Below are 16,120 nucleotides of genomic sequence, written 5' to 3' on the forward strand. Positions count from 1 at the left end.
GTCAAGAAATGGGTAGCATGACTAAATGATAATTTCTGCAGCTTATTAATGTACTTTTCAGCCCCCTTGAGGATAAGCAGATAACTTGGGTAATGGTTCTGTGGAGGAACTATGAGTTAATATGGATGTATTCTATGCTAATGTTAGGAAAGATTAAAGGAAAAAAGAAAAGTGGACACAGAAGATGAGATGGATAGAAGGTGTCATGGAAACAATGTACATGAACAACTTGGAGAGACTTCAAGAGATAATGGAGGATAGAAGGACCTGTCATGCTATGGTCTGTGGAGTCACAAAGAGTCAAACATGACTAGAGGAGTGAACTATAACTCCCCTTTCCTTGCTCCCATCCATTTTCTGTTTCCTTAACAGAATTTTCCCTGTGTCCTGACCTTTAAGTAGTAGTTGATGGAGGAATTTGACTAAGCAGCTGAAAACCTTTTGGATGACCCTTTTAGTTTAGAGAGGGAAAGGATTAAAACTCTAGCAGCTTCCTAATGATCCCATGGATTAGTGAAATTGGAAATCTCTTGACATCTTTCTGTGACTAAACAGCAGCTGTCTCATTCAGCTATATGCTTGCTTTTAAGAACTCTGTGTGTGTATATGTGTGTGTTCCATTTGTCCTTAGAATTCAATAGAAACTCCAGATTTCTGGGGCTTTAGCTTTCCTGATATTTTTATAGGATTCTCTTTGGTTTTCATACCTAGTTACCTATCTCCCACTTCCCTTGCTTCCTCTTTATTAGTCAGAATCAAGTACAAAATTGGACTTTCCCTTCTTGCATCCTCTAACTTCTGACAGATGGAATTGTCAACAAAGCAAGCCTGACTTTAGCAGAAAGGGAGATCTAGGAGACATAGAGATAGTTGAAGTGGCTGATCCCTATTTTCTCCTGTCTCTATACCAGATTTTTAGTTCATTTACAGAATTTTTCTTGTCATTCATTTCCACTTTTCCTTCCTCTTTCCCTTCCTCTCTTCCTTTCTCTCTCCCTTCCTTCTTTCCTCCCTCCCTTCCTTCTTCCCTCCCTCCCTTCCTTCTTCCCTCCCTCCCTTCTTTCTTCCCTCCCTCCCTTCCTCCTTTCCTCCCTTTCTTCTTCTCTCCCTTCCTTCCTCCCTCCCTTCCTTCCTTTCCTCTTTCCTCCCTCTCTTCCTTCCCCTTTTCCTTCCCTTCCTCTTTTCCTTCCCCTTTTCCTTCCCTTCCTCTTTTCCTTCCCCTTTTCCTTCCCTTCCTCTTTTCCTTCCCCTTTTCCTTCCCTTCCTCTTTTCCTTCCCCTTTTCCTTCCCTTCCTCTTTTCCTTCCCCTTTTCCTTCCCTTCCTCTTTTCCTTCCCCTTTTCCTTCCCTTCCTCTTTTCCTTCCCCTTTTCCTTCCCTTCCTCTTTTCCTTCCCCTTTTCCCTTCCCTTCCTCTTTTCCTTCCCCTTTTCCTTCCCTTCCTCTTTTCCTTCCCCTTTTCCTTCCCTTCCTCTTTTCCTTCCCCTTTTCCTTCCCTTCCTCTTTTCCTTCCCCTTTTCCTTCCCTTCCTCTTTTCCTTCCCCTTTTCCTTCCCTTCCTCTTTTCCTTCCCCTTTTCCTTCCCTTCCTCTTTTCCTTCCCCTTTTCCTTCCCTTCCTCTTTTCCTTCCCCTTTTCCTTCCCTTCCTCTTTTCCTTCCCCTTTTCCTTCCCTTCCTCTTTTCCTTCCCCTTTTCCTTCCCTTCCTCTTTTCCTTCCCCTTTTCCTTCCCTTCCTCTTTTCCTTCCCCTTTTCCTTCCCTTCCTCTTTTCCTTCTTTTCTAGTTTCTCTCCTCCCCCTCTCCCTGTCTCTTTCCCTCCTTCCCTCCCTTCCTTTCTTGTTTCCTTCCTTTCTTCCTAGATCCTTAGACAAAAGGTTGTATTGCAAGTCATGATGGCATAGTTGAAAGAGCCCTGGACTTTTGAATTAGAGAATTTAGGTTCAAATCCCTACTCTGCGATTTATTATCTATGTGATCTTGGGTGGCCTTTAACCCCTTGGAACCTCAGTTTCCTTGTTTAGTGTATAATGGGATTTGTATTACAGTTCTCAGAGGGTTGTTGTGAAGATCAAAGGCGATAGTGTTTATAAAGTGCACTGTAAAATGCCAACAAGAGAGAGCTATTATTACCTTTCCTAAGTATAAATTTCTTTTTTTCCCCCCCAGTAAGTCTCACTCAAATGTTTCCCATCATACATCCCCTCTCTAGCTTGTAGTTTCTCACAAGAGTAAAGATTCTTGATATGCAATGACATGCCATCATACTTTTTGTCAAATTTGTTCCTTTCAAATAGAGTGGGTCATTACCTTTTCAAATTCCAGTTATATGTCACATCCAAGTCAACATAAATGATAACTATGAGCCTTCCATGTTTTAAGATCTTTAGTTTAAATTCGTGTTTATTACATATACTTTGTACATTTACATAAGGACATCTGAGATCATGAGTAAAATTCTTATTTCTGATTTGGGATTTAAGAGACTTTGTTTCCTGTGAATTATTGGTTGTTTCCTTCATTTTTAATTTAAGAACCTCTTTATCATGTATATAAATAAGTTTCTAGACAGATATAGTCTTCTTCGCCCTTGTTAGGTACATTCTAAACTTGGCTCCAGGATCATTATTTCTACTAACTGCTCTTGTTTGTAATTCCAAATTCTTTTCTCTGCCACCATCTTATTAACTAAATGTTAACTTCCCTGTATAAGACACACTATCCCATGATCCTGGGCATTTTCACTGTTTCTGATGCACAAGATGCTCTGCTCCCTTATCTCCATCTCCTAACTTCCCTGGTTTCCTTCAAATTTCAACCAAAATTCCACCTTCTACAGGATGCCTTTCCCAATACCTCTTAATTCTCATGCCTTCTCCAGTTTATCTGGTAATACTTCTTATTTGTGCATAGTTGTTTACATCTTGTCTCTTCCATTAAACTGTTGACTCTTTGTCTTTCAGCTTTCTTTGTATCCTCAATATTTAGCCCAGTGCCTGGCACATAGTAGGCACTTAATGAATGTTTATTATTAGTTTTCTGTGTCTCATTTTCTTTTTGAAGCTCACAGCAGAAATTTTGGAAACAACATCTGCATCCCTAAAACCTTTAGTTTCTTGTCCAAGACCATCTGTAGAGATTCCTTTCTAGGTTCCTTTTGGTGATTATATTTGTCCCCATATAAATCACCAGAAGCAGATAGTCATTAGTAAGTTTGCCAAATCTCAGAATGTTCTCTACAATGAATTGCTGCTGGCTGATTTTTTCAGTAATCAGTACTATGCATTTTTTCATCTCACAGAACCTGCGAATCTTCATCATCATTTAGTAAATGAATGGATGAAAAATAATTAAGATTTTACTAGGTACCTGCCACTATGCTAAGCACTGGGAGTCCAAATTAAAAATGAGACAGTCTCTTCTCTCTTTTTTTTTTTTGTTTGTTTGTTTGTTTTATTTTAATAGCCTTTTATTTACAGGTTATATGTATGGGGAACTTTACAGCATTGATAATTGTCAAACCTCTTGTTCCAATTTTTCCCCTCCTTCCCCCCACCCCCTCCCCCAGATGGCAGGATGACCAGTAGATGTTAAATATATTAAAATATAAATTAGATACACAATAAGTATATGACCAAACCGTTATTTTGTTGTACAAAAAGAATCAGACTGACAGTCTCTTCTCTTAAGAAACTCGATGCTTTGGTTGGGGAGAAAATACATAAACGAAAAATCAGCTACAGGGCAGAGGCTTGGAAGTCCTGAGAGTACAGAAGCAGAGAGGATGGCAAGACCCCAATAATGTTAGGTTATATCAGTAGATCAGATGTCAGTGAAGAAGGTCTGGAAACTGAATAAGCAAGGCAGAGGATGAAGACTAATGAGGGTAAGACTTCAATCTCTCCATAAAAAATAGATTTGATGACTTCTTTCTCATCTAAATAGTGTGAGCAACCAAGCAGTTAATAATAATAGTAATAATAGACAGAATTTATTTAGTGCACACTATGTGCCAGGTACTTTACAAATTTGCTCTGCACAACAACCTTGAGAAGTAGGTGCTATTATTATCCCCATTTTGTAATTGGAGAGACTAAGGTAGATCAAGATTAAGTAAACAGGGTCACACATCTACTAAGTTTCTGAAGTATTATTTGAATTCAGGGCTTCTTAATGTCAGGGTCAGCTGCTTTATCTACTGAGCCACCCAGCTGCCTCATACTTAAATTCAGGGTGGTTCGGGCTGGGTAAGAGGAGAAGGGGAAAACAAGAAGGAAGTGGTTCTGATGGTAGAAAGTTTTTCTGATACTCGGCTCCCAGGATGTTCTGTGGATCAGGAGAAATTAATTTGTTGTTAGCATCTAGACTACACCCTCTATGGGAAGAATCCCAAATCTACATCTAAAGGTGCATCTGCATCTAAAAGTGCAATGTTCCTCTTTTTCCCTTCCTTCTTAGTGATACATTATTTCATGTTCCTACAAACATGGATTTGTCTTCTTATTTGCCTCCTCAGATTTATTTTATTCTTTGTTTAGCTCTTTAACAAAAATAATTGCTTTTTATTTTCAAAATGTATGCAAAGATAGTTTTCAACATTCATCTCTGCAAAATCTTGTGTTCCATAGTTTTTTCTCTTCCTTCCCTCCACTTCCCTCCTCTAGGTAGCAAGTAATTCTGTATATGTACAATTTTTCTAAACATATTTCCTCATTAATCATGCTGCACAAGAAAAATCTGATCAAAAAGGAAAAAATGTGAAAGAAAGAAAAAAGCAAGCAAACAACAACAAAAAAGATGAAAATAATATATTATGATTCACATGCAGTCCCCATAGTTCTCTTTCTGGATGCAGATAGCTCTCTCCATTACAAGTCCATTGGAATTGGCCTGAATCATTTCATTGTTGAAAAGAGCCAAGTCCATTACTTTGTTTAACTTTTAAAGCAATTTTTTTCTTCAAGGAACACATCATTATCTTTGATAAACCTTCATTTCTCCACTCCTTTTATCTTCTCCTCTAATAGAGAGACAAACCTGAATTTTTTTGTACATTAATACTACTTCTTGGCAGTGGTAAAAGCACAAATAAGGGTTGTCCCAAAGGTCTTGGTGTAGTTTTGAAACTTAATAGCTTAAAACAAGCATTAAGATTTTTGATATATCCTGCATAGTTCAATCTCTAAACATCATTGGAAAACTGACCTTTAGTACCATATTTAGTAAAATTAAAACTAAGTTTTCTGTGGCCCTTGCTGCTAATGATGAGACAAATATTTGTTCATTGAGGGGGAGAGGGCTAGGAAATCTGGCACAGGAGCTTCTTTGCAATCTTTGTTCTTGGGTTTTCCCTTGAGCTCTCTCCCCAAAGGTTTCCTAAGCTATTTGTCACTATTTTCTCCCAAGATCCAAATTGAGTAGCAATTAGAAAATTTCTACCCACTCTTTAGGCAGACAAAAAAACTACTTTCTCTAAAAGCTTTCTGAGAGGTAAAGTAATTTGCCCAATGCCACACAAAGCTAGTAAATAGCTATGTTTTTTCACTGGGCATGATCCAGGGCTTCATTTCTTTCTTTCTTTTTTTTTTAATTATAGCTTTTTATTTACAAGATACACGCATAGGTAATTTTTCAACATTGACAATTGCAAATCCTTTTGTTCCAGCTTTTTCCCTCCTTCCCCCCACCCTTTCCCCCAAATGGCAGGTTGACCAATACATATTAAATATGTTAAAGTATAAGTTAAATACAATATATGTATACATTTCCATGCAGTTACTTTGCTGTACAGAAAGAGTTGGACTTTGAAATAGTGTACAATTAGCCCAGGGCTTCACTTCAACAGGCAATTCTGTTTGCTATTTTCGGACACTATGGATTTATTTCTCTGTAACCTCCATACTGCTTAGCACAATGCTAGGTATGTAGTAGGCATTTACTTTCTATTACTAAGCAGTAAAATGAGCTCTGTGGTACTTAAGTAATACTCTGGATAAAGCAGTCCAAAAGGTTCATCTTCCTCAGTTCAAATCTGGCCTCGGACATTTATTAGCTGGGTAACTCTGAGCAAGTCATTTTACCCTGTTTACCTCAATTTTCATCTGTAAAATGAGCTGGAGAAGGAAATGGCAAACTACTCTAGTATCTTTGCCAAGAAAATCTCCAATGGGATCACAGTCAGACATGACTGAAATAACTGAAGAACGAGAAGAGCCCTATCATTGGTGTTACAGAACCCAGATGCAAATCTAGCTTTTCTGCATATTTATAGGATATTGGGCAAATTGCTTTACCTTTCTAGGATTTGGCTTCCTTATCTATAAAATGAAGGGACTAGACTAAGTGATACATAAGACCCTGCTTGACCTTGCTTCTAACTGTACATCTATAGTCCTACAAAACAGGTAACAAATTTACTGTTTTCTGTGGTGTCTCATTCCTGAGCTCTGCCAAAGTATTCACTGCCTTATTCCCTGTGGAATGGGAAGAATAGTCAAGGATTTCTGACTTTGCATGTAATATTTGGTTGGATTTTCATGACAAGCCTGAAACTCTCTTGACTTTAAGAAGCCTAAGTCTGTAGTTAAAATTCAGTCTTTGCAACTGCTTGCTGGGTATAAATCCAGAGGTGATGGTACATGTATTCCTAAGACCCAAGCTTCTCTTGAATCCTAGATTTTTCATCTTAGCTATTCCGGATCAAATATTTGAACAAACATCCTTGCTCTGGACACCAAGTTTCATGTTCTTTGAATAATTTAAAGGGAGCACTTGTTGAAGCCTTTTATATGCTTGATTCCTAATTTTTCTCATTATAATTATCCTGTGCTCTGCCTTCTATATGTATTTTGTCATATCACTGGATCTTTAGGACTTTAAGGATAGAGGCTTTGTGTTTTCTTTTATACTTATATATATTGATGCTGTATCATTTTCATTGATTCTATTTACAATTAATTGATTTTGTTCTGTTTACAGCTTAAGTCATGATTCTTTATCTCTGACTTTATTTCTGAGTTCCACTGGTCTGCTATAGGTTAAGTTTAAAAACCTACTTCTTGCCTCAAGGAATTTTGCTAAGCTTGAGAAATGTGTGTGAAAGAAAGGGACTCAGACCTGGTATCTTTATCAATCTGTCCTTTGAGGATGTCTAGTTTGGTGTCCCAAAGTCAGCGATGCTTTCACTTAGACTCAAACAAATCTTAAATCTCATGAAAGAAGAAATGGAGGTGGGGTCATTGCTAGCCCTCATTACCAAACTTCCAACCAATTATGTTGTTCTCTGAACTTCAGTTTTGTAACCAAACATTTTGTACTGAATCCTATGATGTCATTTACTCTATTCTGTTCTTTGCTCTGTACTCCCCCAAAACCTATATAAAGGGACCAGTCTTCTTTGTGTTCTTGACATAAATGAAGATAAGTCAATGACCCATTTATTGACAGGTAGTATACCCTGACTATTAAATCTTATCTCATGCAGAGTTTCCCCATTGTTAATTGCCCATTTATTTAATTTTTTGCTGAGGCAACTGGGGTTAAGTGACTTGCCCAGGGGTCACACAGCCAGCAAGTGTTAAGTGTCTGAAATCAAATTTGAACTCAGGTCTTCCTGACTTCAGGGCTGGTGCTCTATGCACTGAGCCACTTAGCTGCCCCATAATTGCCCATTTGTTTGTTTTTTTTTCCTTTTTCCTTTTTTTTTATTATAGCTTTTTATTTACAAGATATATGCATGGGCAATTTTTCAGCATTGACAGTTACAAAACCCTTTGTTCCTAATTGCCCATTTGTTAAGTCCCAATTGCAACACCATCAAAATTTATGACATCATAGATTTTGATCTAGAAGAGATCCTTTTACAGCATCACAATGCTTATTTGAAAGGGAAGAAGAAAGGACACCAAGTCCTTATGCCCAGAGTCAACAGAGAAAAATTTAGCATTGAGTATGTCTATTTCAATCTCAGTTTCCTCATCTGTAATGTGAGAGGCTTGGACTAGTTCTAATTCTTAAAATGGCCTTGCAAGTTTCTGTTTGGTTTGTGAAGAAGAGTGTCCTTGCTCTAGGTTCATACATGTATTCTTTTATCTTGGTTATAGGGGAAGTAGTAGTAAGTAGCAAGTCTGGTCAGGGAGGGAAAGGGGCAGATAAATGGGGACAAGCGAACTTGCATAGTCTCATTACTGTGTACATCTCTGTACCTTGTCCCTAAAGAACCTGACTGTATAAGCATGGTGTGATGAAAAGAACATTGGGTTTGGAGTCCAAAACCTGGATTCAAATCCTGGTGTGACCTTGGACAAGTTGTGTAATTTTGTGGTGCAGTAAAAGAGTTCTGGACCTGGAGTCAGGAGTTTGAATCTGACTTTAGGCACTTACTAGCTGTGTGATCTTGGGAAAGTCATTTGACCCTGTTTACCTCAGTTTGCTCCTCTGTCAAATGAGCTGAAGAATAAAAATGGCAAATCACTCTAGTATCTTTGCTAAGAAAACCCCATATGAGGTTATGGAGAGTTGGACATGACTGAAAATGACTCAACAAAAACAACAACAAAAAAAGATCCCTTCTTGTTCTAAAAAGGATGTTTGTAAAACACTTACCATAGTGCCTAGAACATAGTAGACACTTAATAAATGCTTATTACTTTCTCCTTCCCTTCTGCAGCTTTACCACTTACTTCCCCTTTCTGCCATGATATTGGAAATACATAAAACAGCACCTTTGAGGAATAATTTCATAAAATAAGGGCAGCAGCATTTTTCTTTTGGGGGGGACCCAACTGGGGTTAAGTGACTTGCTGAGGGTCACCCAGCTAGTAAGTGTCTAAGACTGGGTTTGAACTCAGGTTTTCCCAACTCTGGGCCCGGTTTTCTATCCACTGCACCATCTAACTGATCACAAGATCATAGAATTAATAGAATTTGAGCTGGGCTGGTCAAAGTCAATTAGTTCACCCTTCTCCTTTTCCAAATGAGGAAAATGAGGCGCATGGAGGTTAAAGGTAATGTTTGCAGTGTCAGGATTTAAGTCCAGGTCCTCTAGGTCCAAATCCACTGATCTTTCTGAGGAGATGAGGACATCTTGCTATTTCATAGCTTTGGGTGTCGCATAAGCTCAGACTTCAGCTCCTGCTAAGGGAGGGGTTCTCTATTGACTGTGACAAGAAGTCCAAGCTGAATTTTGCCATCTTCCCAGTTATAGTAAGGTCTGTAACTCCACCCTGACCCCTGTACCTCATTGGAGCAATCATATTGTGTTTTCATAGTAAACAGCGAAGCCATCTATGACATCTGCTGCTGTAACCGAGATATCAGCCACTCCCTGTGTACCCACCTCAATTAGCTAGATCATTTCCTACTTCCTGCCTCCCTGCACTTTTGTGGAGTTCTCAATGTGTACTTCACAGAGTTCCAGATCAACCCCTTGCCTTGTCCCCAAATATACTTCCCCTGGTCACCTCCTCATCCATTATCTGCTAAGGTCTGCCATGAGCTATTCTCAGTAACTGAAACAGATGGCGAAGACTCATGTTAAAATAAATACATGATCTGTTATACCCTGTATCCAATAATGTCAATGCTGTCGTTTTCATGATTAAAATCAAACAAATCATTCAGTTTGTAGATTGGTATCCCACTGGCTTCAAGATTGGTCCCAATTATCAGCCATCAACTCTAGGGCCATGGGGGGATTTAGAGAAAGTTCAGTGAAGTATCTGTGCTAAATAACATAAACAGGGATTGATACCAAAGTGTAGTTCTGCTGAGATCCCAAGTTTGATCTATGAATGCCAGGTGGGCATTTGTACACCACTATGTTACTATGTAGGTGAAGGTAGAGAGAAAAGAGAATTTGGCTGCTCCTGAAAAAGGATTATGGGAAAATGGGGACAGAATTTATAGAGGGTCAAGATGAAAATAAGGAATTCCAAAAGGTTCTCTGCAACCAAGCCTATCTGGAATATCCATTGCTTGTTAACTACAAACTGATTTTTGCCACATATTAGATTTTTCCTCACTTGAAAAAAAATGACATAGGACATAAGTAAGCGGCTAAAGATTCACCAAAATACCAGAAACATTGGTATGAACCAGAAACTCAGTGAGTGTGGTATATGGTTATAAAAGATTAGTCCTTAAACAGTTTGGTTTTGTTATTCTGCAGGCCCCGCAATTCCTGTTGGTGTGGATGTGCAGGTGGAAAGCTTGGACAGTATCTCGGAGGTGGATATGGTATGTAACTATAACATGAGGCTAGTCTTGCATGGTCAGTGAGGGAGCTAATGCTCCATTGAGGATTAAGAAGGACCGTGTAACTGGAGACAACACTGCCATTTGTCCAAATTGGGCTTCTGGGCAGGGAAATGGATACTCAGAGGTGACAAATACAAAACAATGAAAAGGGTACTGAATTTGAAATCAGAAATCTTTCAAATTTTAACTCTGCCATTGACACAAGTCTTTTAATCTCTGTAAGCTTCAGTTTCCTCATCTGTAAAATAGGGATAGGAATTAGAACCATGAGGGATTCAAAAGATCATCTCCTTCAAACTCTGTACTTTATGGATAGGAAACTAAGAACCAGCGATGAAAAGGGACTTGTTCATAATCACACAGGTAGTGAATGTCAAAACAAATATCCGAACCCAGGGCTTTTCATTACAGAGTGCCTCCACTGATTTCCATTTGCCTGTTGTAAACATTTTCACTGGCTGTCCCCCAAGCTTGAAATGCTCCCTCTTTTCATCTTTGCCTTCTTGCTTCCCTGGCTTCTTTCAAATTCCAGCTGGTTTCATCTTCTATAAGAAGTCTTTCCTGGTCCTCCTTAATGCTACCATCTGCCCACTATTGATTATCTCCAATTTTTCATATATCCATTTTGTTTGTATGCAGTCATTTTCATGTTATCTCTCTGCATTAGACTTAGTTTCTAAAGATCAGGGACTGTGCCCTTTTTTTTGGATCTTAAGCACCATTTCTGGCACATTGTAAGTGCTTAAGAGATGCTTGTTGATTGTGTGATTAACTACAGTCAGGGCTCCTTTAATTGTATCATGCTTCCTATTTCCTTGAACAACATATGTCCAATAAAAATCTGCAATAAAGAGAAACTGAGGCACAATTTACTAGCGAGAGTAGCAATTTCCAGTAAAAGGGATCCAAGGTCCCTTAATAGCCAAGCACCTTTCTAATAGGCAGAACTCGGTTACATAAAGTATATAAGGTACAGTGAGGCAAAGTAAACTGAGACTATGATTGGTTTACCATAAAGATAAAAGCTGAGCTTGATTCAGAGAAGAGATTTCCAGGACCCAGGACAATAGGGAAAGACAGAATTGCCTCATGATACTTTGAAAAGTCTTGTGGTGGGCAAACATACTACAACCAGGTTAACTTTTACCTTTTCCCTCCCTTCCCCCTTCCTTGGTGAATAAAAACTTACAGATTGAGTCTTTGTAGTTAGGCTGTAGGCTAAGGTGTAGAGAAGTTAAACTCTTACAACAAACTTTACCACTGAGATATATACAATCAAGTCTAAGTTTGATTCATAAATATTGATTCCAGTGATTAGATTGATATAATTCTTAATCAATAGTTCAATCAATTTTTAATAAACAATTGAAAATAAAGTGGGATGTCAATTATCAATTTCACAGATAGCTCATAGCATTGCAAGGAAGATTTTATTCAAAGCAGGTTCAGAGCTTTTTGTCTATTGGAGGCTCTGATTGCTGTCCTTCTCCTGTTCCATGATGGCGTAGAGGTTTTTGCATGGCCTGGTGCTAGCTGATTAACTCTCTCCCCATCCAAGAAAAAACATAGCACATGTTTGGGAGAGTTATAAAAGGGATAGGCCTAAGGGTCTTCAGGAAGTTAAAGTTCAAAATGCCAGACCATTGTAATACTGCAGTTTAGTCTCTTACCTCAAACTGGGGAAAGTTTGTTGGAGCTGGGCCTGGTCTGACTTTTTTTCAATCTTCAGTCACTTTGGGAGCTCAGGAGACATATATTCAGTGGTTGGAACCTTCGTTTAACAGGTCTAATATCAGCCTGCTTTCTGGGGATTGTAGGTGGGGATATATTTCTGGCCCTTTAGGAACAACCCAAAACTGGATCCAGTGCTCTAGAGTAGAAGTGCCCACAACTGATGTATGGTTCACATATAAGGTGGTCTGTGATCAATAACACCAGAAATGACTTCTGTTGGGATGTGAAAGAACTGTAAGGGGATCTTCTGGCCTTGAATAGCTAACAGTTTAACTGGTAATTATAACATGTACATATATAGGAATATACAAAATAGATATAGATATAGATAGACTATAGATATAGGTATAATAAAATATATAATATATAGATTATATCTATATATATAGATATAGATGAAATAATTTGGGGAGAAAAACATAGTGTGAGTGACTTAAGGAAGAATAGGTCAGGAAAGGCGGGTGACATTTAAATAGAATCTTGAAGGAAACTAGGGATTCTAAGAAGTTCATTTGAGGAGAAAAGTAAATTCTAGGCAAGGGACACAGCCAGAGCAAAGGCACATAGGTAAGAGATTGAATACTGGACACCCAAAAGTCCAGTTTGGCTAAACTCTAGAGTGCAAGAGCTGGAATTATGTGTAATAAGGCTAAAAAGGTAAGTTAGGGTTGGATGATAAAGGGCTTTTGTTTATTCAAACATTTACTCAAACATTTCAGGCATCAACCAAGAAAATGTAAGGAGATATTTAGGGGGCACGAGTATGGATCTCTATTTAAAGCAGCCTAAATCACACTAAGTACGCAACTGACTATTCTTCCTAAGAGGAAACGAGGTCAACTCTATTGTGTGCGTTGTCAGACAATCTTTTGGTTTATAACTGCACATTTTTTCCTTTTAAAAATATTTTTCAAGTATGATTTTGCTGTCATTTTCTTCCTATTGGATCTGGAGTGGTCCTTTTTTTTGCCTTTGACCTTGGAACTGTCCCATAGAAAGAAACACTCTTGCCCCATATTGTTGCATGCCAGAGTTCTATATAACAAGAAGTCATGCTTCTAGGGTCATACTTTTTAGGGTGTTCTTAAAACACAGGGAGACTGAAGGGTAATTTGTAAGTTCAAGAACACCAATATTGAATATTTTATTGTGGTTGTTGAATCATTTTAGTCATGTCAAATTCTGTGACCTTGTGCAGTTTTCTTGGCAAAGAAAACCATTTCCTTCTCTAGCTCATTTTGCAGATGAGGAAACTGAGGCAAATGGGGTTAAGTGACTTGCCTGGGATCACAGAGCTAGTAAGTATCTGAAGTCAAATTCATGAAGATGAGTCCTTCTGAATCCTTAGTTTTCTTCAAAGCCCAGAACTCCTACAGGCCTTTTCTGATTCCACAATTGGTAGTGCTGTCTATCTCTTGAAATTACTTTGTATTATTTTGTTTGTTTTTATTCCTCTGAAACACATGTTGTATCTCTTTAGTAGAATGCCAGGTCTCCGAGGACAGCATCTGTTGCATTTCTATTTGTATTCACAGCATTTAGCACAGTTCTTGGCAAAGTAGGCACCTAAATAAATGCTTGTTTACTTGGATTGAAGTCATTACTTAGTGTCCTTTCTTTCTTTTTCCTGCAGGATTTTACAATGACTCTCTACCTGAGGCATTATTGGAAGGATGAACGACTCTCATTTCCCAGTACCACTAATAAGAGCATGACATTTGATGGGAGGCTCGTGAAGAAAATTTGGGTCCCTGATGTCTTCTTTGTCCATTCCAAAAGGTCATTCACTCATGACACTACAACTGATAACATCATGCTCAGGGTATTCCCAGATGGTCATGTTCTTTACAGCATGAGGTAAGGCACCCATCCAAGTGTGGTTTCCCACAAGTACCATCTGGATCTGCGTAGGTGCTGTGGCCTTCAAGCTACTACAATCCTGCTGAGGTGATCAGCAACATCTCCTCGTGGTTAGAGAACTGGCCAGATTTCAGAGAAAAGTCATGCGAGCCAAAGGGGTTTCTGGATAAGCCAGAAAGATGCAGACTAGAAAAATGACCTTGTTCAAGAAGGGTGGAGTGCAAGGTTATTAAAGTCCATAGTGTAACACTGGTGATGAAGAGAGCTGATTAGCCAGTACTTGACTGTTTCTTCTCCCATTTCTCTGCTAGATAAGGGGTAGACTGAAGGAGGGAAGGAGGAATGGATTTGGGATATTGCTTTTTCTTCAGTTAGTACTTTCTCCTCCTTACCCCTTTCTCTCTGAATATTTAATTAGCCACACACGTTGTTATAACACAGCTCATTTTTTAGCACAGGGGCAATATAGAGGTCCTCAAGTCTATGTGGTCCCTTTCTCTATTTTATAGAGTTTATTTCAAAAGAAAAATTATGATAATTAATGATAATTTAGAATGGGCAAATTTCCTAACATTTGGACACAGTTTTGGCTCTTTGTCATGACTTAAATTTTTGCTTATCTCTAACTAACTGTTGGCCTTTTTATGTTTAAGGGGAAAAGCAATCAGGAAATAAGAAATGTTGAGGAAAATAAATAGCAGAGTAAACTATGATAGCCTATCTCCATTCTTTTGAAATTGAAGTTATGGAGAACAAGTCTATCTTCTCCCCCTTTGGTACCATTTTTGGGGTCAGAGTACCAAGTTGGAGAGACCATTGTTGTGAACAATTGGCCCTTTTCACAGGTTTAATGTAGCAGATATTCAGAGAATTCTGGGAGAACCAGGCAGATCCAGAGACAAACTATCCCTGCAGGTGCATGGTATAGCTTTTCTTTAGCCTTCTAGGGAGAAGTAGGATTGTGTAGTGAATAGTGTGCTAGCTAAGTAGTAATGGACTGGGAAAGATCTGGGTTCAGAGCCTAATTCTGAGACTTATTAGCTTTGTGACCCTAAGCAGGTCACTTAATAGCTACACTGCCTAATGCTTAGCTTTGAAATCATGGGCTCAACATAGATCCTAATTTTCATTTTGTGACTAAGCAGAAATAAGAGGATGAAAAGTGTTAAGTCCATGTCTTATGAGGATCAATTGAAGGACCTGGGAAGGTTTAGCACGAGGATGAGAAGACTCAGGGGGCATTACATAGCTGGTAAGCATTTGAAGGCCTGTTATGTGGAGGAAGGATTAGATTTACTCTGTTTAATTGCCGAGTAGAAAATGCAAAGGGGCAAATTTAAATTTAATACAACTAAAAACTTCTTAACAATTTTTGTTGTTAGTTATGTATAACTCTGTGACCCAATTTTGGACTTTCTTGAAAAAGATATTAGAGTGATTTGCCATTTCCTTCTTCAGTTCATTTCACAGATGAGGAAATGAGGTAAACAGGGTTAAGTGACTTGTCCCATGTCACATAGCTAGTTAAGTGTCTGAGGCCAGATTTGAATTCAGGAAGACCTGGTACTCTATCCACTGTACCACGCAGCTATCCCCTTCTTAAGAATTAAACCAGGTGAAAAGTAGAATAGACTCCTTTGAAAAAAAAATGGTGGATTCCCTCTTCTTAGAAGTCTTCAATAAGAAGACCTCTATAATATACACAAAGTGTATGATGTAGTGGAAATGCCTTTCCTAAAATGCAGTGAAGTGTTTTGTGTACGGCACGACCTTTGAGATCTTATTTCATTTTAAAATTTTGTGATTCTGGAAGAATAAGGAATGTGCAGGAGTAAAGCATTTACTCCAAATGACATGTTAAGTTAGTGATAAAGACCCACAGACCATGGCTAATTATTTCATTAATAGGTTTGTGTATGTGGTTATAATATTCTTAGGTCTGCAAATCGCTGTAATATATATACTGGGTTTTTAAACCTTTTAAGAAAATAGGAAAGAAATGGCCTCTTCCCCCCCCCCCCCATCCTCCTTGTTCTTTCCAAGATAAAACAAAACAAAACAAAATCTCAATTCTCTCTTTTAAAAAATACCCTTTTTTTTTTTTTTTTTTTTTTTTTAATTCTCCAGGATTACAGTCACTGCAATGTGCAACATGGACTTCAGTCACTTTCCTTTGGACTCACAGACATGCTCTTTGGAGTTAGAAAGCTGTAAGTGGTTCCCTTATCTTGTATTACAGGCTTTCCTTCACCTTAAAACTTCAGGGCTTTTTGAAAC

At 38.4% G+C, this 16,120-nt stretch overlaps 1 protein-coding gene across 4 annotated transcripts in view; it reads left to right on the plus strand.

The window, feature by feature from the left end:
- Positions 1-16,120, plus strand: part of GABRR2 (gamma-aminobutyric acid type A receptor subunit rho2) — a 56,625-nt gene that overhangs the window by 18,291 nt on the left and 22,214 nt on the right. For 3 of the 4 annotated variants that reach the window (XM_031964530.1, XM_003769279.3, XM_031964532.1), the window contains 3 exons: positions 10,161-10,228; positions 13,617-13,840; positions 15,971-16,053. In XM_031964530.1, coding sequence (XP_031820390.1) covers positions 10,161-10,228; positions 13,617-13,840; positions 15,971-16,053 — 375 coding nt within the window. The remainder of the gene's footprint in view (positions 1-10,160; positions 10,229-13,616; positions 13,841-15,970; positions 16,054-16,120) is intronic. The other variant, XM_031964531.1, reaches the window with a different exon arrangement.

The sequence above is a fragment of the Sarcophilus harrisii genome, chromosome 4, assembly GCF_902635505.1.
Source record: "Sarcophilus harrisii chromosome 4, mSarHar1.11, whole genome shotgun sequence".
Classification (NCBI taxonomy): domain Eukaryota; kingdom Metazoa; phylum Chordata; class Mammalia; order Dasyuromorphia; family Dasyuridae; genus Sarcophilus; species Sarcophilus harrisii.